Source organism: Octodon degus, unplaced genomic scaffold (genome assembly GCF_000260255.1).
Source record: "Octodon degus isolate 3935 unplaced genomic scaffold, OctDeg1.0 scaffold00011, whole genome shotgun sequence".
Classification (NCBI taxonomy): domain Eukaryota; kingdom Metazoa; phylum Chordata; class Mammalia; order Rodentia; family Octodontidae; genus Octodon; species Octodon degus.
Genome location: NW_004524587.1, coordinates 6,752,661 through 6,776,439, shown reverse-complemented (window position 1 = coordinate 6,776,439; position 23,779 = coordinate 6,752,661). Strand labels below are relative to the sequence as shown.

Genomic DNA, 23,779 nt, shown 5'->3' with positions numbered 1-23,779 from the left:
TATTCCATTGGGGCTGGTGAGACGGCTCAGTGGTCTAAAGCACCTACTTGGAACAAGCTTAGCAAAGTGAAGGGACCACGGTTCAATCCCCCAGCACCACGTCAGCCAGCCCCGCCCCCTGGTGGGCTGAGCTGGCCACACACACACACACACACACACACACACACACACAAATAAATAAATAAATAAATAAATTTTAAAAAAAAAGACAATGGAGAAATACTTCCCATTCTTGTTTTGCAGAATTCTTCAACTTTTATTTAATGAGTATTTCTTGCTTTGGAGTTGGAAAAAAATAGATACTATTTTTTTAAAAAAAGCAGTGGACAATCTCCTAGGTTTCAAGGCAAGATGGGGCAAAGACAGCAGCTATAATGGGTCCAGAGGCCAGAGTAGGCGCAAGCAGGAGCAGGGACTGCCCTACAACCCACCAGGCCTCAAGGCCCCCATGCCCAAGCTGTCAGCAAGAAAAGCAAATTTCCCAAATATGGTCTGCAGTTTGTCTCTGGAAATCACATCCCATCAAGGGGCGGGACACCCGGCCTACCCTCCCCCCATGACCCCAGAACATAGAGCCGCCTGGCCTGGTCGGTCCCCCAGCCCCTGCCCCGGTGACCACAGGAAGTGCCAGCAGAGTGAGTCAGAGGAAAATTCCCCTTCAGCCAAGTCAGAGGGGGTGGGGGTACAGGCAGAGGGGACTGCGTCCTGGCCTGTGGGAGGCCCCTCACCTTGGAGAAGGGTAGCCCACAGGAGGCTGGCAGAGAGGTTCAGGCTGAGAAGGAGCAGAGGCAGGGAGCCTGGAGGCTCTCCTGAGGGTCCCACCAGAGAGGAGGAGAGGACTGCCCGCCCCAGGTGAGCTTCTGGGGAGGCTGACAGGCCCCACCCACTCATAGCATGAGCTCACAGAGGCTGCCAAGAGCAGTAGCAATTGTATAGTCTAGGGCAGCTGCAGGGAGGCTGGGAAGCACCTCACGGCTGGGCACGTGGCACATGGCGCCTGGCACCAGGGGCTCCTCTGCCTGCAGCTGGAGCACTCTGGCCCAGAACGCCCGGGGCAGCCTTGCCTCTGCCTAGCCAGTGTCCTGGGCATTGCTGGTGTCCGACCCATCCACTGCTCCAGATGGCTGCCTCCCCAGCTGATCCTCAAGGCCACACAGCTTCTTCATTCTCTCAACTCACTAAGCAACAGAGCTAAGCTCTAGAGCACTCCTCCTGTGATGTGACCCTGGGCTAGTCCCTCTGTCTCTGAACACCCAGGTCTTCTCTGCTAAGACCACAGCGCTGGCTCAAAGTGGTTTTTGTTCATTTCATGGTGCAAGGGATAGAACCCAGCACCCTATACATGCTAGGCAAGTGCTCTACCACTTAAGTCCACATCCACCTCCACCCTCCAACCCCCAGGATGGTTTCTTAACAAAAGATTCACCTGGCTCCTGATCTTGCCCAAGCTCCTAAAGACAGAGAAGGCCCGGATCAACAAGGCCCATCAGTATGAGGCTTACATACTGCAATGGAGCAGAAGACACTAAATAATAATGCAGTGGGAGGGGGGATGCTTAAGGCCCGGAGTTCTACTCCCTGCATGGTGAAAGAAAGTATGAAAGCAAGAAAGCAAGCCAGCCAGCCAGCTAGCCAAATAGCTCAGCAGATTAAAGTGCCTGCAAGCAGGCCCAGGGCCCAGGGTTCAATCCCCCACCCCCAGCCTGCAGTGCCAGCCCCACCTCCAGGCCACACTGAGACAGCAATTGAGACTGGGCAACCGGGCATGGTGGCACATGCCTGTAATCCCAGCTCTTGGGAGGCTGTAAACAGGTGGATCACTATGAGTCCAATCTAGTAGTAACACCCTGAACACCGTGTAGACCCTTTCTTAAAATACAAAAAAAAAATAAATAAATAAATAAATAAATAGGAAAAAACCATGATAAGAAAGAAAGATGACAAAAATAACATGCTCCACATGTACTTTTTTTTTTTTTTTTTTCAGCACTGGGGATTGAACTCAGGCCCTTGTGCTTGCCAGAGAAGCACTTATTCCACTGAGCCATCTCCCTGGCCCCTCCACATGTCCTTTTTTTTTTTTTTTGGTGGAACTGGGGATTGAACTCAGGTCCTTGTGCTTGCCAGGGAAGCACATATTCCACTAAGCCATCTCCCCAGCCCCTCCACATGTACTTTTTTAAAAATGTACCAGGCTGGTGAGATGGCTCAGTGGTCTAAAGCACCTACTTAGAACAAGCTTAGCAGAGCACAGGGACCGCAGTTCAATCCCCCAGCACCACATGCCAGCCAGCCCCGCCCCCTGGTGGGCTGAGCTGCCCCCCACACACACACACATAAATAAACAATTTTTTATTTTTTTTATTTTATTTTTTTAAATTTTATTTATTTGTGTGTGTGTGTGTGTGTGTGTGTGGCCAGCTCAGCCCACCAGGGGGCAGGGCTGGCTGGCATGTGGTGCTGGGGGATTGAACCGTGGTCCTTCTGATTTGCTAAGCTTGTTCCAAGTAGGTGCTTTAGACCACTGAGCCATCTCACCAGCCCTTTTTTTTTTTTTTTTTTTTTTTTTTTCCTCGAATGCCTTCAGGGCGCTTTTGGCCAGCGGGAGAGTTGTGAGGTTCGAACTCCAGCAACCTGAGGCTGACAGCTTTGTGGAAGCAGCCACTTAAAGGACTGAGCTAGGGCCAGGCCCCCTAAACTTTTTAATGCTAACTTCAGTTAGTTAGTTAGTTAGTTAGTTAGTTAGTTAGTTAGTTATTTTGGCAGAACTGGGGATTGAACTCAGGCCCTTGCGCTTGCCAGGGAAGCGCTTATTCCACTGAGCCATCTCCCCAGCCCCAATAAACAATTTTTTAAAAAATATTTTTAAATGTACCAACACATACACACAGAGCCAAAGATGGCTCCTCCAAGGAAGCCACAGATGACTCACACCAAGGAGGAGCACAGAGAAGGGAAAAGCATGAGCCACGGTTTTGGGGTAGCAGGTAGGCAGAGGCTGATCAGTGGATGTGTGGATGGCTGAAAAGGTGTCCCTCAACAATGACTTCGTAATGCCAAGTAGGCCCAGAAGGGGATGTCCACACCCACAAGCATTTCTGCTCTGGTCACACTCCCAGCTCCCCAGTCTTTCTCTTTGGAACTCTACATGGAAGACTACAGGGACCCTGTGTTGTCATGACCCAGACAGAGTCTGGGCCTCCCCAGCCTCCCTCAGTGGGCCATGCAGGCACTGTCAGCCCAGCACGGCCAAGGCACCACAGCATGGCTGCACTGTTCCTGACTGGCCTGTCCTCGGCCACCTCACTCAGGTTGTCCCACTGCTCCTTCAGGTCAGGCTCAGGCACTGCCCTGCTCAGGAAGGGCCCCATGCCATTCTCACAGGCCTCACCAGCATGTCTTGTCACCCAGTTCATGCCCCCAAACCCAGAACAAAGGGACAGCCTCCTGAGTGGAACGCTAGGTGTGTACACACACACACACACACACACACACACACACACACACACCCCAGCCTGGCATAGCATGTGCCACAGCAGGTGCCTGCTGAGCAGGTGAGGCTGAGGAGAACCCCAGCCCAGTGCCAGCACTCCCCAGCCAGGCCCACTCCAAACAACATCCAAGCTGTCATAGGTGGGGACCAGCAGGGCTGCTCCACCGGCCCTGCCTACTCTAAGGATGGCTCACACAGTGCCCCTGGGTCCCTTTGAGGCCAGAAGCAGAGTAGCAGAAGGAGAACTACCTCCATATGATGGGCATTTGAGGTTCCTGCTTGGTTCTTCCAGCTGCTTCCGGGTGGCCTGCAGGGGGGCCCCAAGCTCTGGAGCCTGGGAATGCTGAGGGGAATGCTGAGGGGAGGAGAAATTTCCAGTCTTCCTCTCCGGGGAGCCTTTGGGGTAGGGCCAGCCTGGGCCAACTGTGGAGGAGGAAGACACTGCAATACTGCTGGCCAAAGGGCACTCTGCCAAGCAGGCCTGGCTATGCATCTGGCCTGCACGCATACCCCACAAACATGTTCTTAGCACCCACAGCCAGCCCATCGTGCTTGGGAGCCAAGGGTAGCTGATAAGTGACACAGTCAATAGATTCCTAATGACAAGAAAAATAGCACAATTAGCCAGGCCTGGTGGCACATGCCCGTAATCCAGCACTCAGAAGGCTGAGGCAGGAGGATCACTGGAAGTTCAAGACCAGACTGGACTACAAAGTGAGCTCAAGCCCAGCCTGAACTGCATAGCAAGACCCTGTCTCAAAAATACAGGGCTGGCCAAATAGCTCAGCAATTTAAAGCATCTGCAAGCAGGTGCAGGGGCCAAGGATTCAAGATCCCTGGGCCTGCTATGCTGGCCCCAGCCCCAGGGTATACTGAGACAGCAATTGAGACTGGGCGTGGTGACATGTGCCTGTAATTCCAGCTCTTGGGAGGCTGTACACAGGCAGACCACAATGAGTCCAATCTAGTAGTAAGACCCTGAACACCCTGTAGACGCTTCCCTAAAAATACAAAAAATAAAAAATAAAAATAAAAATAAAGGGCCAGGGAGACAGTTCAGTGGCATAAGCGCCTAACTATCATGTGCAAGGTCCAGGGTGCAATCCCCAGCACTGAAAGAAAGAAAGAAAGAAAGAAAGAAAGAAAGAAAGAAAGAAAGAAAGCATTTACCCCAGGCCTGAAATACAGGTCTTTCATCCCCAGTGACCATTTTATTTAACACTTAAAATGACACTAGAGGGACCGGGGAGATGGCTCAGTGATTTGAATAAGCACTTACCTGGCAAGCGCAAGGGCCTGAGTTCAATCCCCGGTTCCACCAAAAAAATAAATAAATAAATAAAATGACACTAGAATCACTTTTACATTATAGGCAGGGAAATTGAGGATTAAAACAAGGAATAGACCTACTCAGGGTCAGAGCCAGGAAGCAGCAGACATAGATCTGGGGCTGTAAGATAAAAGCAGAACTAGGGGATTTCTGGGATAATGCTTAGGTTCACAGGCTCCAGGAATGGAAAACTTCACAGACCTTTCTCCACCCTGCCTTGTCCCTACCTCTAACACACACACACACACACACACACACACACCCTCTCATTTACAGCAGGCACTAGGAAACACTGGCTCCCTTCATATCCAGAACCACTGCAAACATGGGCCAAGTTTATTTCTGGGATATTTTGTTTGCCTGTCCCAAGAGCCCCCAGTGGCCAATGGATTCATGTCCAACAAGTGTGCTTAACTGGCAGTTGCACCACAACTCCTCCTCATTCATGCCTGGACACCCATCTGGAAGGGCAAGCAGCTACAGACTCACTGGCTAAGGTACTGACCACCCCACCTCTCCCTGCCCCAGGCTCCAATGAGGCGCTGAGGGACAGCATCTGTTCTCTTCCCTGCCTAGAAGCTGAAGGTGGAATTCTGTGATCAGCCAGCATTCTTAGCCACATCTTCACCTAATACTCTCATGGACAACTGGGTGGGCATGGTTTCTGCTCAAGTTCCTGATGTTTGGCTAGCTTAAGGAAGCAAGAGTGTGTAAGCCCCGCATTAGGATCCATCCCAAGGAGAGCACGACTTCTGTCCCATCTGCTTCTAGATAAAAACAAGCAGTTTGTGGGTCCTCAGCCCCACACCTGACACTTGGCAGCCAGAGGAAGAGTGTGTAGTTTGAATGAAAAGCTACCTGCGAAGTGACCTATGCCAGAGGCTCCCCGGAACAAGCATAGCCTGGCCTGTGACTCTGTTCAGGGTCAGCGAAGGACTGAAAAGGTGTCCCTACCTGACTCCTGCCATGATGCCCTTGGGAGGCTGAGTGAGAAGTGCCATGAGGGGGTCCTCCTGCTGCAGGGCATGGCATCTGCAACCCCTAACATACTACAGAGAGTAGAAATGACCACTGTTACCCTGCCCTGGCCTGGGGCCCTGAAACAAAGATCTGTAGAGTCTCTTCAATGAATCCCGGCTCCAATTCACTTTTGTGATTTAGTGTCCTAGTGGTAAGTTTAGCATGAAGTTGACCTTTACTTCAGGAACAATACCCAAACCAGAATAGTTGTAACCTCCATCCCAAAGTTTGTCACCAAGGGGTCTAGGGTCAGAGGCAGAGGGACAGTAGGGACTTTGCTGTATATAAAACCTTAGTTTCTCCATGTTTACATCTAAGCTACTGCTTAGGACTAGCTGGAGAGGAGCTCAGAGGTGGGTGGGTGGGTGGAGTGTTCAAGCAGGAGAAAAGGGCAGTGGGAACAATGGATACCAGGAGAGTACTACAAAAACACAGCCTTGGAGCCAGGCGTTGGTGGCCCTAGTAAAGCTGGACAAGAAGGAGCTCTGCCCCCCAGGAAGGAGAGGAGCAAAGCTGGTGTAGTACTATGTTCTCTCTGAGAACAACTGATAGTCTCTGGGGACAGCAGCAGTCTCAGAGGCCTTTTCTGGTAGAAGGCATGCTGAGTAGCACTGCCCTTGCTCAATCCCCCAGCTAACTAGGGAGACTACCACACCCGCAGTGCTCTCCTCTAAGCAGGACAGCCAGAGGTTCCAGTCCTCCTCCTTCTCCTCCTGACCAAAGGTGACTTTCCTAACAGAACCTGGAACTGTCCTGCCCTGACTCTCCCCAGCTCCCACTGGGCTTCTTCCTTGCTCAGGGCAAGTGGGAGGTGGATACCAGTGCCAGGAGGGCATTCCCGCGGCTCCTCCCCTACAGGTTCCAGGCACCCACACCTGCTCTTCTAGCCCTTCTAGCCCACCAGCCCACACTTCCTTATCCAGCTCTCCCACCTAGCCAGAATTAAGGCAAACCTTCCACCAAGCTGAAAATGGGAAGGAACAGGTGTGACTGTGACCAACGCCCACAAACCCAGGAGTGAGTCCCATCCTAGTCTTTTCCTCACTGCAAGGTGCCAACAAAGGAACCCAAGGACAGTCGCGACCCCTATGGGAGCCTTGTGAATGGGAAAGGAAGCCGCTGCTCCAAGTCTGAGATAACCCCAGGCCCTAAATCCGGCTCTCCTATCACCACTCTCAACACTCCAAAAACCTCACTTAACCGGACAGTTCAGCCCGACCTGGTCTCGGATCGCACCGTAGCGCATGCAGCTGACATCCGAGCCGGGGAAATCAAAGTGAACTCCCTGGCTGTGGGCTGATGAGCCGGGGGCTCCCCAACACGGACTCCACAGCCCCCACACTGACATAACACTGCGGGACCCTGGCCGCCACTGGCGCAAGGCGTCCCGGGGCCCCCCTGCTGAGCTCTGCCTCCGGAGCGGTCTGGCCCCGTGCAGCCCGCAGCCCGGCCAGGCGCTCCGCCCCCGCGCCCGGAATTCAGCGCCGGCGGCCGGTGAATCATTAACGCGCCCCGGGCCGGCGCGGCGGCCCCGCCGACTTCCCGCCCGGCCTCCCTAGCCTGGGCCCTCAGCGAGGCAGCAGGAAGGACGATCATCGCCCGCCCGAAGTGCTTCCCAACCTCCCGATCTCTGGCCTCGGCCGCTCCGCGCAGCCGAAGAAACTGAGGCTCGGAGCCGGGCCAAGGTCACCCAGCGGGCGGCGGGGCAGGGCTGAGGGCCACCATCGGCGTCTTCCCGGACCTCACGCCCTGCCGGCGCTGGGCCAGGACCTGCGGTCCAGGGGCGAAGGCCACCGCCTGCCCTCGCCCCGCCGGGCAGCGAAGCCGGTTCCGGTCTCCCGGGGGCCGCACTCACCAGGTAGTTCATGGTGTCCCGCTGACCTGCTACCAGCCGACCCTGCCACGCGTACTCGGAGCTCCGGGCGCGCCGCAGCAGGCGCGGCGCGAACTCGGGTCCGAACGCCTCAGCCACGGATTCGGTCGTACAGAGCCAGTCCCACCTCGCGCCACCCGCAGCCGCCGGCGCGGCTGGCCAGGCCCAGCCCGGCTCCCGGCATGCCCGGCCGCGCGCGCCCATTGGCCGCCGCTGCTCTGCATGCAAATGAGTAGCCGGCCCGGGAGCGCGCGGGCGGTGCTGGAGTGCGTGGGCGCGCGCCCGCCCGGAGACAGTCCCTGCGAGGGGCTCCAGCAGTGTCCCGCTCTGCCCACTACGCGGGAATCTCTTTTCCTCCAAACACGCGTGCCCGCCTCCACTGCGGGCTGAATGCGTTCCTCGATGGTCTACGCAAATGCCTCCACTTCTAGGAAGACCTTCGGGACTGCAGCGCTCTCCGCGTCCTCTCCAGACTCCGCCTCAAATTGACTTTGACATTCCTACACACCGACCCCTGGACACTCCACGCATATCCATCGAACCATCCCACTCAGATCGGGAGCCAAAACGTTATGGGCGAGGCATGCCTCAGCCTGCAGAAAAATGATGACAACCACGGTGTAACTGGACAGGCGACGATTTCAAGAAATGAGACTCAGCCTGAGGGTGGGGAGCTCTGGCCAGATCAGACCTGAAGCTTTTCACAGGCAGTGCCTCCTCTTGCCTTGCATTCCTAGACCTTCGGGGACTGACTCCAGCCCGCCCCCTAAAGCCCACGGGGAGCAAATCAAGGGCTCATCCATTCCTGGGCCACACGCATCTGGGGCCACAGGACAAGGAACCCAGGAGCCAGATGTCACCTCCATCCACTCTTCACCAAATGGATTCCAACCTCCCTAAAGCAGTGTCCCCTGCTTTGATGACAGTTCCACCCCAGGCGACCCACCCTCCCATCCCTAAGTCACTGCAGTCCAGGACCTTCCCGAAACCTGAAACCTGTTCCAACGTGTCTGTTTCAGAACCATGGGTGTGTGTGCGTGCATGCGTGTGTGTGCGCCCGCGCACGTGCCTGTGTCAATGGGAGAAGAAAATACCACAGCTGGGACCCTGGAGAGCCTGGGCTGCCTGCCCCCCCACCACCCCCCCTTGTGTGCCGCAGGTCATGATTGTCACTGGGCAGCAAACGCAGGAGGGTGTCACAGCTCCTGAGTGCAGTCCAGAAAAACATAGTGGCTGCAGGGGTGAAGCCTGCTTCAGACCAGACAGGACCCTAAACAGTCAACCATCCTGATCTCCCTGGGCAGGTGGACACTACAGCTACTCCCAGTGCCAGGGGAACAGTGTGTACACTTGGCTTCACCCAGCACAGAATTCCCAGGCCATGGCCCATTTGACACAGGAGCCTGAGGTATCGACCCCTGCCCATCCACTAACATGCACCTACACCCCCACAACCCATAGCCCTTGTAAAATAGAGCCAGAGAGATAGCTCAACGGCATTAGTGCCTGCCTGTCAAGCGAAAGTTCCTGAGTTCAATCCTTGCACACCTCAAGAAAAAAATAAAGCAGGCACTGGCCTGGATCAGATACTCACAGGTCCTGGGGGAACACATTAAAGGATTTCTGGGTCCTAACTCTCCTGAGACGCCCCAGACACCCAGCACCCTCTCATTTCTCCCAGCTCTGACTTGGGAAGTGCAGGCCAGAACTCACAGCATAGGGAGGCAGTAAGAAGCAGTGACCCAGAGTCCTCAGAAGGAAGTAGGACAACTGGCCAACACTGCTTTCCCAAAAGACACACACAAAATCCCCAATAAACCCATTGTCACACACACACACACACACACACACACACGCGCGCACACACACACACAAAAACCGCCTGCAACACCTTCTCTTGCTGATCTTCATGTGCTGCTACCAACTCCTCAGGCTTCCAGACAACAGTGTGGAGAGCTGGACCACACTGAGCATCTGTCTGCCAGTGCTAGGTGCTGAGGAGTCCTTGATGGGCCCTGGGTCTCTATTTCTGAGGGGAGGGACTGGGACTAGGGCTCTGAGCTGCAGGTCTGTGAAGGGTGGAAAGGGACTCAAAAGCCTGGTCCTCAAAGGAGGGACATCCTGGCTTGCTGAGGGTGGACAATACAGAGGAGGTGGCTGGCTGGGACCTCAGGAATGGGAGACCCTCCTCTCAGGGGCTGGGTTAAAGTGACATTGGGGGATGGGGCTCCTGGTGTGGGTGGGGAAAGTGGGGGCAGGGAAGTGGGCTCAGGCATTTCAAAAATTTGCTCCTTTCCATTTAACCCCCCCCCCAAGCCTGTGCCTCCCAGAATGGCATTTCCGGTTTAGAAACCAGGCCCCAGGATATGTGTGGGGGAAGGGACACCCACTAGGCCAGCTCTGGCTGGGGTACAGGGGCAAGGACCTCGCGTCACCCTAGTCGGGTCTCTCAGGGCCTGTAGCTGCCGAGGAGCACAGGCAGGATGCAGCCCTGTGTCAGAACCCCATAGAAGGCACAGATCATGCAGCCTGTGGAGGGTGACGGTGGGACTGACAGTCCAATGCAGCAGCAAGGGTGCTCCACTGCGAGAGAAGCCCAAGGCAGGATTCATGCCCTCTGGGCTTTCTGAGATCTTAGCTTTGGTAGAGATCCACTGCACAAAAGAACTACTCTTGCTTGGTGCCCAAAAAACCTTACCCAGGGCAGCATGTACAAGAGCAAAAATGGAGAGCACAATAAACAGCCAACTCCAGGGGACTTAGACAAACCAAGACCTCCAAAGGAAGATGGCCATAAAGAGAGCCACTTGGGAAGACACAAAAGGCAAGAAAATGCTTATGACTGAATGAAATGCAGGCCTATAACAACTTGCATTGTTTGACAACCCACAACCCTGCCCCTCCTGGGGCCTGGGTTTGCCCGCAGCACAAGACAGTGGGCTGGATGGTCGCTGACTGGCAGCTCTGGAAGCAGAAGCAAGAAAGGATTTCCTGAGGCCGGAGGCGAGTGCTGTCCCAGGGAAGGAAGAAACAAAGTCACCGGAGGACCAGGGAAGTTGTCACTTCTGCCCGGGCTGGCCACTCTCTGGGTGAGGGGAAGAGCATACACTTGAGGCTAGCACAAAAAAGTAGCAAGCCCAGAAGTCCTACGTATCAGTCAGTCCTTGCTGCTGCCAAAGACCAGGATGGGACTCAGAGGCTCAGGGGGCAGTGTGTTGGCCAGCTCACACCCCTGAGCCACAGCGAGTGACCTGAGATTACCCAGACAGAGCAGCGCACCCACTTAGGACAGGTATTGGAGCTGTCAGCCACAAAGAACTGTCCCATCACCCTACTGTTCAAGACTGGAGTGATTGATGGGCAGCTCATCTGTCATTACAGTGGTAACGCTGACTGGAAATTGGGCACACGCCCTGGACCAATCCCGCTTTAGCATCTCTCAGGCCAGTCCCCCAGAGCTGGATGCAGCAGAAGACCAAAGGTGTGGGGTACCAGGCAGAGAGAGCAGGTGAAGGGAAACTGCCCAGGTATGGCCAGGGCTGCCAGGTATACACTGACCTTGACCCAGCATGCACCACCCCGTCCAGGCAGCTCCCCCACTCCTTTAGTAGCTTTCCTAAAGCAGGCAACTGGGCCAGCATGTCTGTCTCTGCTGGTATGAAATGCTTCCTAATACAAAACAGTTTAGGGCAGCAGAGGCACCCACAGGGAGGTGCCTGCCTGGTGGCACAGCTGCAAGGCCAGCAAGGGCCATGTTGTGGTGGGTGGCCTGTGTCCTCTTCTCTCCTGCACCTCCTCTCCCACCTCTTAACCTCTCCCCTCTGGCAGGGGCCTACCTCGGTGCTGACCCATAAGCATAGACTGAGAGGACTGCCCCTCAGTGGAGGTCAAAGCTCAACACTTGGGGTATCCAGAGTCAGGCAGGCAGAAGAGACAGGGTCTCAGGAGAGGGAGGCAAGGAATGGGGGACTGGTCCCTGTCTTCAGATAGAAAGCTCAGTGGCTGGGGAGACAGCGAGAGGGTGTGGTCAGGAGGCCTCCCCAGCCTGGCCATCTGCTCTGCCTCTCCCATGGCAACCAGTCCAAGCAGATCAGGTGGAGAGGAATGATTTCACATGCCATCTGCTGCCCACCCCATGGCTGCATCCAGCCAACACAGGTGCTCACATCCACGGATGCCCACAGAGGAGCAGAACAGTGTTGTCAGCCACTCTGCTGGGGTCAGCAGGCCAAGGGGACAGCAGGGTCACAGAAGAGGACTTGGGAGGCTCTGAGGCACAAGCACACGAAGGAGTAAGCAGAGAAGACAGCCATAGCACCTCTAGGGAAGGGGTGCTCCCGCTTCCTCCTGGACAGGATGTCTTCCCATAGGGACCTGCTCTACCCCTTGGAGAAGAGTGTTGCCGGCCCCAGGAGATCCAGGCTCAGGCCTCTACTCAGGTTTAGCCTATGAGGACAGCAGCAGACACTGATGATTCCTACTTGCATGTCATCCTTGGCCAGTCACTGCAACTCTCAGAGCCCAGCTGCACAAGAGTTATAACCTCTTCTGGCAGCCATGCCCATCCCCGGGCCCTGGGGCTGAAGGCACACACAGCCTGTGTGGTGCACATGGTACCCAGGGTCATGCTGCTTCAGCACTCCCACATGTGCACACCACACATCCAGTGCCCCCTGGACACCAAGGCACATGCTACAGGTGCAGCGTGGCCTACTAAGCCCATCCCTGTCACCCACACCTGCAGACAGAACAGCCACGGCATGCAGGTGCTGTGCTAGGATAGTTCCATGCAATCAGTCCTGTCCTCAGAACACTTGTACCCCAGTCTGGGTGGGTGGAGTGGGGGCGTGAGCAGATAAACATCCATATCTGTGGTGACAAGAACACCACAGATGTGACAGCACACCCCTATTTTAATACAAGGTGTTTGGGGAACCTCTCTAAGGAGGTGACATTTGAACAGATGTGTGAATTTTTTTTTTTTTTTAAGTTTAAACAAAGCAGTTTTATTTGTTTGCTTGTTTGTTTGTTTTTAGCGGAACCAGGGATTGAACTCAGGCCCTCATGCTTGCCAGGGAAGCGCTTATTCCACTGAGCTATCTCCCTAGATGTGTGAATCTTTTGCTAAAGCTGATGCAGAAAAAATAACAGTGAAGATTAGTAAAAATAGCATAGGCAAGGGACTCTCTTCTCCAGTGGGCCGAGCCCAAGTGGCAGCAGAGGCCTGGGAAGGGGTAATACCCAGGAGGGGCTCGTGATAGTCCCTCTTCCAACCCAAAAGGCCACCCACCTGGCCTCTCTGAAGTGGTAACAATAAAGCAATTGAATAACTCTAGAAAAAAATCAATAATCCTTGCCTAGTTCTCTGTGTTTGCATGTGTATGCATGCATGGAGACAGGATGTGTATTCCCCCAGGCTGGCCTTAAACTCATGGTGATCCTCCTGCCTCAGCTTCCCAAGTGCTGGGATTATAGCCATGAACCACCATACTCGGCCTAAAACCTCAGTTGTTTGTTTGTTTGTTTAAAAAATAAAAACAAGGTGTTGAGATGTAGCCCAGGCTGGCCTCAAACTCCCATTGATCTGGCCTTTGCTTCCTGAGTGCCCTGTTGAGGGGATGGGGTGTCTGCTTCTGGGTTTGGGTTCTGTGCTGACAGGAGGCTGTCTGCCTGGTGGGTGTCTTGTGCACAGCCAGTCCTTGCTGGGGAAGGAAGCAGGGACATAGTCAGGTCCTGGACAGGCTCCATGTTCTCTAACCTCCTGCTTTCCTTGAAGCCCTGGGAGCAACAGATAGAACCCAAATGCCCAAGGTTAGCCTGCCAGGTAACCTGAGAAGAGGAATCCAAAGGCCCATACACCTGGGGAGGAGGCGGTCACACCACCTTGGGCGCAGACATGCAACTGCAGCAGCTCCAGGATCTGGAGGCACTGGTAGCTCTCGAGACATTTCCCAAGGCTGTACGATCAGGTATGAGGTTTTATAAAATACCAAAATTTTCCAGGCATGATAGCAATGCCTATAATTCCAGTACCCTGGAAGGCTGAGACAGGAAGATTACAAGTCTGAGCCTGGCCTGGGCAATTTAGTGACTTACCAAAGCTCTTGCAAAAAATAAAAATATAAACAAACAAATAAAACTGGAAATATAGATCAGTGTGAAGGTCTAGGTTTAATCTCCAGTAACCCACACCCAAAAAACAACCAAACAGGATGTTATACCAACAATGTGCCAGTGTCCCAGCACTTAAAAATGTAGATCACAGTGCCAGGTGTGGTGGCACATGCTATAATCTCAGCCTTTAGGAGGCTGAGGCAGGAGAATCATTGGAAGTCTAAGGACCATCTAGGCTACAGAGTGAGCTCAAGGGCAGCCTGAACTGCATAGCAAGACCTGATCTCAAAAAGACAATAATAGGGCCAGGGAGATGGCTCAGTAGAATAAGTGCTTCCCTGGCAAGCGCAAGGCCCTGAGTTCAATCCTCAGTTCCCCCAAAAAAAAAAAAAAAAAAAAAACTCATGGCTGTACACACTGTTTAGGAATATGAAAAACAGGTACTGGGCTGGGGATATGGCTCAGGGCAACACATTTACCTGGCATGTATGAGGCCCTGCTCCATCCCCGTACAGCAAACAAACAAACAAACAAACAAAACAAGTATTGCAGGGCTGTGAATGTGGTTCCATAGAGCAGAACTTACTTAGCACCAGCAAGGCCCTGGGTTTGACTGGGGCAGTGGGAAGACCCCAAGCGTTATAATCCTTTTTGTTTTTGTTTTTTTTTAACAGTACTGGGGATTGAACTCAGGACCCTGTGCTTGCCAGGCAGGCGCATATTGTACTGAGCTATCTCACTGGCACCTAAGCATTATAATCCAAAAACCACTGTGTTACCTTTTTTTGCCCTGGCTATCAGGACAAAGTTAAATTTCTGTGCCTACTTAGTCTAGGCTGTCTGGAATAATTTTTTTCCTTCCTCATATGTGACACAGTTCTGCATATTTTAATAATCTCAGACTATTCATGTCTTCTAATATAATCTGTTTCAAATCCTTACTGGAATTTGGCAGGTTTAAATAATAAGTTAAAATGAATGAAAAACTCCCTTAACATTCTAATCCCCCCTAAAAAAAAAAAAAGAGAGAGAGAGAGATTAACTATAGAGTCTCAACTTGTGACCATCAATCCTGCCACAGCAAGCACCCTTGCAAGGTTAAGCCTGTCCCCAGCTCATCTTCTTGAGGAGAGGGACTCAATATGCAGCAACTGACTGAGACAAAGAACAGCGCGCACTGAAAGCAGGCAGCCGCGCACAAGCCCCAGCCAAGGAGACAGGGGCAGGAGTGGGCACAGATAAGCACAGGGGACACAAACTTGTGCCCAGGGGAGAAGGCGGAGGTCTGCAGGGGCTACGCTCCCCCACTCAGGTCACTCCCTAGTGGGTACCACAACCTATGCAGCTGGCTGGGGCCCTTCCTGTCCCCTGTAGAGCCAGGCTGCAGTGGACCACATCTGAGGGCAGGCCTGCATGACTGCCTGCTGTGCCACCCCAATCCTGGAACCATGAGAGGCAGGGCATCCACCAGGCCTGGGTGGGGGCCCGCTGGTGGCCCCACTATAGGCCACTCTGCTGGCGGCTTGAAGACAATGACCCCAAGGCTTCAGAAGAAAGGGTCAGGGCTGGGGAGACGGCTCAGTGGAATAAGCGCTTCCCTGGCAAGTGCAAAGTCCTGAGTTCAATCCCTGGTTCAAAAAAAAAAAAAAAAAAAAAAAAGGGGGGTGGTCTCATGGCTATGCCAAGGCAGGGAAGAGGCCAGGGTTATCTCACCAGCGGCTTTGGAGGGAACCACACAGACCACAATGAAAGGGCCACAGAGAACCATGGGATATGGGGCTGATGGGGCCCAGTACCCTCTATAGCCTATTGTGCAGGTCAGGAGAGGATCCTTGGCCACTACCCCAGCCAACTATGGCAGGAAAAGGTGACAATCTCACGGCAGGAGCCACCAGGGCAGCCTCTGAGAGGAGCCTGTACCCCTTGCCAAGGTCTCCCCCAACCCTGTAGGCTCAGTGCTGCTCACATCCCTATCACTCAGATAAGTCCCTATCACTCCTCAAGGTCCCAACTCACAGGCATAGAGCTAGTGGAGTCCTTGCCCTTGACCCACCAGAGCACTCCCTCAACCCTGAAGCAGCCTCTCTGTAACTCCTCCCAGCCCCCAAGAGGCTTTGAGGACAGTGGCTGACACGTCAGACTCTGCACAGGGATATAGCCACGTAATATTGTCCAGGCTAACCTTGAATTCACAGGCTGGCACTGAACTCATGATTCTCCTGCCTCAGCCTCCCAAATGCATGACACCTAGTATGTGGTGTGTGTTTGTGTTTTCAAGTACTGGGAGGTGTGGGCTCACTGTCGGTACCCTATTTGGGGTGATATTGGGGGATGGGGAGGTGGCCAGGAGCAGAAGGATGAAGCAGAGAGCAAGGACCTAGGAGGACATGGATGCAGCCTCTGGTGGACCTGCAGTCTTATGAGGGGTGTGATAGCAACCAAATGACCACACCTATAAATACACAATCACAAAAGGGGGGGTCTTCCCAGGGGTGCTGCTGCGTGGGGAGCAAGACTGACCTGGTGAAGGGGGCCCAGAGCTGGAGAATGGTTCTACAGAGCCCTGAGGCAAGAGATGTGGCGGCAGCTTTGGAGACCATGCTGAGGACTTTGGGCTTAGACACCGCCTCTTCCTACTCTATCTTCTTGAGCCCTTTCTACAGGGCCCCAGCTGGCCACTGCCTGGGTGCACAGGCCAGCCAGGAGTCTGGAGCAGACCCTCGCGGCCTCTCAGCCAGCTCTGCCACTCGCAGCAACAGCTGGCACAGAGCCAGGCACAGGTCTGTGGTGGAGGGAGGTTCCAGCGAGAGCCAAGCCCAGTCCCCTGACCTCCACTGGCCACTCCTGGGGCTAGGCAGGTGAGCACAACCCTGCTGCCCTGCCCTGGGCAAGCTGCCTGGCCTTTCTGACCCCAACCTGCCTGTCGCCCAGGGGAACAAAAGATTACAAAACTCATGTTGGAAAGCCACTGGCAGGCTTGGCCTCTATTCACTGCTCAACTGGCAGCAGCCCCCACAATTAGGAGGCCATGCACGATGATGGTCACTTCATGGCTTGGATCTTGCCAGGCTTAGTTCCACCCTGGCCCCACCTCTGACCAGCCAATGGTCCCTGGCAAGACACAGGCCCTGCCCAAGTTGGGAGGGCCCAGTCCATGCCCAGCACACAGGACATCTCTATGAAGGGCACCTCTGGGCTCCCTGAAAGAACCAATCCTCAACAGAGGAGGGCCCAGGGGCTGAAGGAGCAAGCCCATTTTACAGACAGTAAATCAGAGGCAGGAACAGACAGCAGAGGGCTTCTCTGCAAGCACCTTGCCACTCCTGAGCACAGATCCAATGCAATGCTGGGCAGGGGTCCGGGTAGATGACACAGACATTTTCAAGGCTGAAGTCAGCTGGGAGAAAAAAAAAGACAGTCCAGGGCTCTGAGAGCTGGGCCCAAGAGGAGGGCAGCTATCATCAAATAACCAAGAAACACTGCTCTTCCATTCATAGCACAGGAAGGAGCACTCAGCAGACAGGCAGGACCACCATGGTGTTGCCCTCATGGGAATCCATGGCAGGGTGAGACCGCTAGCACACATCCCACTTAACCTGGCCAATCCCAACCTCCCCTCATCTCGCTGTCACCTCCCATCCCATTCAGAAGCATCTTGTAATTTCTGTGGGTCAAAGTGCCTGAGTCAGCCACATCCAGGAAAAGATGCCCAAATGAACGGGTGTGCTTAAAACCCAAACCTGTCCGAGGCCTACATAGGCAGATACCACTCGATTCTAAACAGGCAGCTCCGTCTCAAAGGCTCTCTGTGGGCTCTCTAGCACATGAAAGCAATTTTCTGCTCCAAAAATGATCTTCTCATAGCCCCTGCACCCTGGTGATCTGACACACCAGCCCTGGCCACACAACCTAAAGGCAGCAGCTACAAATGAGAGGATGAGAGTGACCTGGGACAGTCCTTGGAGGCAGGTCTCAACATGGTGCCTAACTGTCCAGGTCCCCCCGACAATCTGTCCTAACACCCTTTTTAGTTACTTCTGGAGCCAGAGCAGAGGAAAGCTGCCCAGGCAAGGAGTCTGGATACCATTCCAGGCTCCACATCCAGAGCTCTACATTAACTGGAAACAACCAAACTAAATCAAAAGTGGGACCACCCCAAAGGCACCATCCAGGTTTTGACACAAGCAAACCCGCTTTCCCAGAGTGATGCTGCCCTGGAAAGCCTGGGCATCCAGTGGGTTCAGAGGGTCCACAGGGCCAGGGCTGGCCCCTGCACTGCATCCTGGGCCAGAGGAGCTCCAGAGCTTTGCAGGAAAGCAAAGAGCACGGTGGCAGGAATCCTGAGATGAGGCAATTATACTCTGAACCAGAGCAGATGGGAGGAGGATTCACATCAGCACGGCCTGGAAGCCCTAATTTTTTCATCTGTAACTCTGCATTACCGCTTCTGGAGGCGGGCAGGAGCTGGGATCTTTAATTCTGTAATAACAATGCTTTGCACTTACACAGCATCTCTCCTCCGGTAATCTCACACACTCTGGTAGTTAATTAAGAGGCCACTTGCCCTGCCAGGAAGCCCTGACTGCTTTGCCAAAAGGAAAGAGTGCCCCAGGTGAGGACCAGTTCCAGAAACGAACTGAGCAGGGTTCTGGCCCACTGCCCTCAAAGGGAAAAAAGCCCCTGACTCAGCACAGAACAATGGCTGGTGATCTTTGCAGCAGGAGGCAGTGTGTGGCCTCCCACCTCAATCTGTCCATCTGTGAAGTGGGTCAAGACTGTGCACCTGAGGCCTGGTCTCCTGGCAGCCAGGATACCTAGAGCCCTCAGGAAGCAAGACCCAGGCACCCAAGATGCTGGGTCCAAGTGTGCAGGGATTAGTTTAGGACTGCCCAGGGTGCCTGCTGGGTCAACAAGAGGGAGTGTCAAGCACAAGAGAAGCCCCCTCAGAAAGACAGAAGTCGTGCTGCTGGGTGTAGGGGGGTGCACAACTTCCCAGAAAGTGGGTGGCCCAGCCACGGGCGAGGGGGGAGGGAGGAAAGGGGGTCCCACCCAGTCAAGCTGTCCTGGGGGAGGGGTGTCTCCGGGGACAGGGCAGGCCCCGCCCAGGCCTGGCTGCCTTAGCTGGGGACCCAGGAGCACAATAGGGTAGCTCTCCAAGGGAGTTTCAGGGAGACGAAACCCAAATGCTCACCCCTAAACCGGCCCAGCCGACTGGACTTCGGCTCCAGGAAAGCGACAGAGACCTCTCCGCACTAGGCCTGGACGTCCAGGCTGGGAGTCTGGAGGCAGTACGGATCCCACCTGGCCCAGCTGTCCCGGGGGTTCCGAAGGGCAACAAAGACGCCCGCAACCCAACTGTCCCGGGGTGCTCCCTGAGAGGACGGCCCAGATTGCCGCCCTCCCGGCCCTCCGGCCCAAGAATGAAAAGGCAGGGACACAGAGGCCGGCTTGGGCGAGGCGCCCCCGCCCGTCCACCACCCCGCCGGAGAAAGCCCAGGTGGGGCGACCCGGGGCCGCAGCCCCCAGAATCCCGCTTTGGGCCCGCAGCGGGGCGCGAGGTCGCGGACCCCGCGGGGAGCACCAGTCCCGGGTCCCGGCCACGTCGCTACTCACCGGCACGGACATCTTGGCAGCCGCTTCCCCGCCCGGTGGGCCGCGGCGCCGGCAAGCTGGGCTCAGGTGGCCCGCGCGGCTCGCAGCCCGGGCGCTGGAGCCGGCGCGGCGGCTGCTGCCCAGGGCCCTGCGCGCTCCCGGCCGCCTGCGCGCTCCCGGCCGCTGGACAGTCCGGCAGCGCCACCCGTGAGGCGCATGCGCTGCCCGCGCCGCCCCTCCCCCTCCCCCTGCTGCGCCGCAGGCTGCATTAAAGGCGAGGACCTCGGACTCGGGCAGTTTTCTGTCGGCCCAACGCGCGAAGGAGACTCCGTCCCCATACTGTGCCACCATCCTTCAAGGGCCACTTCCAGACGCACAGTCTCCTCCTGTCCGCCTACTTGGTTCTGGAGGCCAGAACCCCCATCCTCCCGGCCACATCCTGAGTGCTGGGTGCCTGCCCTTCCTGGTGGCTTGGTGGTGTTCAGTCCAGCTGTCTCCGTGCTGAAGGGAGGGGCTCACAGGTCAGCAGACTGGGCTCCAGGACCCACTGTCCTCTCCCACCCACGGGTGTCTGAGGAATCCCCAGAAACCGCCCCCGCCTTCCTTCTTTGCCCACTCTCCTGGGAAACAGGAGCCTCAAACTCCACGGAAGCAGCTTGACTCAGTCTAGGTTCACCTGACAGTGAAATCTGGCTCTTAAGGAGGCTTTCTCCCCGCTTAACTCCCACCCATGGGCACAGCCCCTGAGATGCTGAAGACCTGACCCTTTCTTTCCCCAGGTAAAACATCTCGAATTTCTTCAGCTGCTGTAACCTGGCATGGGGCCCCACATGTGCCTGCCAGCAGTGGGCATCTAGGTCCTCACTGCCACTCCCACCAGCAGGCCTTGATGCTTGTGTGTTATATTTAATAGCCTGAGGCTCTGAGATCCCTCTGCCACCCAAAGGCAGAAAGAATCAGGGTCTATTCTGCTGCCCACCACATACAGACTGTCCCTGCTGCGTGGGAACACCCCCTGCCAAGGCCAGACCCAAGAGAATGGTGGCTGTTGCCCCAGAAGGGTGGGTGAGCACCTAGACCATGTAGGGACCAAGTAGGAGCAGTGGCTGGGCGGTCCTTGCTGCTGGCCAGCCCCAGAGGGCCAGGGGCAGGCAATTCTAACCAAGCTGGTTGGCAGTGGCTAAGGGGACATGGGGAGTTATCAGAAAGCTCCAGCCACCTTGGAAATGTCTCTGAGTGAGCCTATATCCAGGGGCTCTTTGTATCTGCCAGGTGTGCAGTGGCAGGAGGCCTAAAGGTGACTATGCAGAAGCAGAGATGGTGGAACTCGAGCTGTCCCCAGCTCCCAGTCCTCAGAACCCCCATCAGCTGCTCATCCCTCACTGGGGCATAGAAGGCGCTAAGCCTCCTTCCCTTGTCTCTTCCACAGGAGACGGGTCAACACGTTGGCCACCAGTGATGCATGATGGGAGTGGGAGATATTGGGGGAGCAGAGACAGGGGACAGGATGCCTGCCACCAGTCTTGGGTACCTGGTCTAAGACTGATGAGCGGTCCCTCCCTACCTCTCCTGGGCAGAGCTGCCACCTTCACCCCTGGAGTGAGGGCCCCCAGTTGTACACCTCAGTGTCCCCAGCTCAGAGCTAAACAAGACAGTGGTGGAGGGGGCAGGCAGGGTCACAGCAAGCAGAGCAAGGTCTGGGCTGTCAGCTGCCACCTTCTCAAAGGGCGCTCTGTGTGCATCTGGCACATGGCCTTGCCCGTGCCCACTCTCCCGTGTCCAGCTGGCACCCGGGCTGCTGAGCCTGGAGCAGCAGCTAGCCTGGGGCTGGGCTCACAGCCACATGCCCACCCCGCTGTCTTTGGGTCCCCATTCTGTTCATCATCCCCACCCCCAGCCCCAACCCCGCTGACCCCCCTTTGGGTCAGGCTGTGCCTCTTCCTTTCCTCCTACTTTGGCTGTTGCCTGGTTCTTTATCTTCTCCCTGCCCATTCCCCATTCTAAGAGCCCAGGCCAGAAAGGGGTGAGCAGTAGATGAGATTCCTGCACGTGCAGGGTCCAGGGAAACAGGGCAGGGGGAGGAGGGGCCGGGCTGTGTGCCCCCCAAGCCATCTAGTCCTTGCCTCCAGCGCCGCCCGATTCAGTAGCTTAGCTCGTGCTCACTCATCCCTTAGCACAGGACAGGGGACACCAGCAGGTCGTCCACTTGCTCCAAGGCAGAAATCAGAGCCTTGGGGCCAGCCATAGGAGGACCCTCAGTGCATTGGGTCCCCTCCCTGTCACTACTGGTCCTTGCTGAAGTTGGGGGCTGCACCTCCCCCCCCCAGCTTGGGTGACCACTGATCCCAGGATGCCTTCTTCCGCCCTTGGGGAGCAGCCTCTGGGGCCTCAGCAGCAATAGCGGGGCTGTCTGACTGGGCAAGCTCCTGGCACCTTGAGGGTCCTGCAGGGCTGACCAAGGCCACTTTGCCCAAGGCACCACTCCCAACCAGAAGAAGCTTCATTCCCTGAAGTCCCCACTTACCAGATCTGCTTGGTTTTCCCTGCTATCATTCATAACTTGTTAGGTCCTCTGACTATGATGTGGCTCAGCCCTTCCTTGTTTTTGGTGAGCCTAATAGGTTTTGTTCTTAGCTCTGGGGAGTGAATCCAGGGCCTTGGCACTGAACTACTTCCCCAGCCCATCTTTAAATTTTATTTTCTTTTTAATAGCTAAATAAAAATATTGTTATGGTTGCTAAATTGCAGAGGATGGGCTCAAACTTGAAATCCACCAGCCCCACAGAGAGATGGTTTTGAGGTGACTCTCACTTGGGCTTTGTCTGATGTTCTCATAACGAGACTCCCAGCAGGTTCTGGAGAGCAACTCAGCACATAATCTTCTCCGCTGCCATTGCCCTTGACCCCCTGGCAGAGGCCCTGTGTCAGCCCCTGCCCTAGGAAGCTTCTCCTCTCCCTTCCCACAGCCACTCTGTGAGGAAGTGCTGGGGGGGGGGGGCAGCGGCGGCACTCCACCTCCTTAGGGCAGAGTGGCTATTGAAAAGTATTTGGATTCTTAGCGGAGAACTGCCTCTTCTCCTTCCTTTCCTTATTCAACCATTTATCTACATCATGTATAGATGGGTAGATAGTTTCTTCTTCTTGCATTTCTGGGGATTGAGCCTGGGGCATGCATGCCAAGCTACCTCGCTGTTATGGTTTGTATCTGGATGTTCCCCCAAAGCTTCTGTGGATTGTGGGATGACGTAGCTAAAAGTGATTGATGTTAGGAGGTGGGGTTGGCCAGAAGAGGCAGATGGGCTGGGATGACCGCAGGGTGCACTGCCCTTCGTGCCCTCTGCTCCCCCCTGACTCCAGCAGCTCTCCTCTGCCAGGTCCGCACGCAGCCTACTGTCCTGCCTTGGAGCCTGCTGACTGTGGATTGAAATGTAAGCCCAAATAAACTTTGCCTCTCTGAGTTGTGGGTGTATTTTGTCTCAACAATAAGACAGTAACTAAGACAATCACCAGTCCTTATGTTAAAAAATTTTGGAGACAAAATCTAAATTGAGAAGTTAAAAAAACAAAACAAAACAAAACAACAACAAAAAAAAAAAAAAAAAAAAAAAAAAAAAAAAACGAGAAAGCCCTAAGGGGCCAGGGAAATGGCTCAGTAGAATAAGCACTTCCCTGGCAAGCACATTTAATCCCCAGTTCTGAAAAAAAAAAAAAAAAAAAAAAAAAAAAAAAAAAAAATTGAAAAGTTGCCAAGGACTGGCTCAAACTTGTACTCTGCCTGTTTCAGCCTCCCAGACTACTGGGATTTCAAGTGTGCTTTACCATGCACAGCCATGGATATTTACTTTATACTTTGGATTATATTCTAGTACTTTTTTATTTAAAAAAATTTTATTTCCATTTTTATTTTATTTTTTTGTGGAACCAGGGATTGAACTCAGGCCCCTGTGCTTGCCAGGGAAATGCTTATTCCACTGAGCCATCTCCCTGGTCCCCTTCAGTTCATTCATTACTTAGCCAGTTTTTTTCCTCAAGTGTTGGGAATTGAACCTGGGGTGCTCACGCTGAGCTGCACTCCCAGTCCTTTTAAATTTTACTCTGAGCCCAGGTTTTGCCCAGGGTGGTGATCAGCATGCTTTGGCCTTCCAAGTGCAGTATGTAAATTACAGGTGTGCGCCATCCCTCCGGGCCTTTGTCCAGTTTTTCAAAACAGTAAACACACCTTTTAGTTTGCAGCGGTGTAGGTAACACAGATGGACCATTTTAACCAATGTTAAGTGTACAGATTGGGGCATTAAACACACTCGCGGTTCCCTGGGAAGCGCAAAGGCCTGAGTTCAATCCCCGGTTCTGCCAAAAA

General features: G+C 54.6%; 1 protein-coding gene across 2 annotated transcripts in view; it reads right to left on the bottom strand.

The window, feature by feature from the left end:
* The window catches only part of Bcar1 (BCAR1, Cas family scaffolding protein), a 35,954-nt gene extending 16,371 nt beyond the window's left edge, over window positions 1-19,583 (bottom strand). Inside the window, exon 1 of one of the 2 annotated variants that reach the window (XM_023709264.1) lies at window positions 19,444-19,583. In XM_023709264.1, the coding sequence (XP_023565032.1) occupies window positions 19,444-19,455 (12 nt within the window). In that variant the 5' untranslated portion in view covers window positions 19,456-19,583. Of the gene's footprint in view, window positions 1-7,698; window positions 7,884-19,443 lie in introns of those variants that run through there. The other variant, XM_023709263.1, reaches the window with a different exon arrangement.
* Window positions 19,584-23,779: the final 4,196 nt, after the last annotated feature.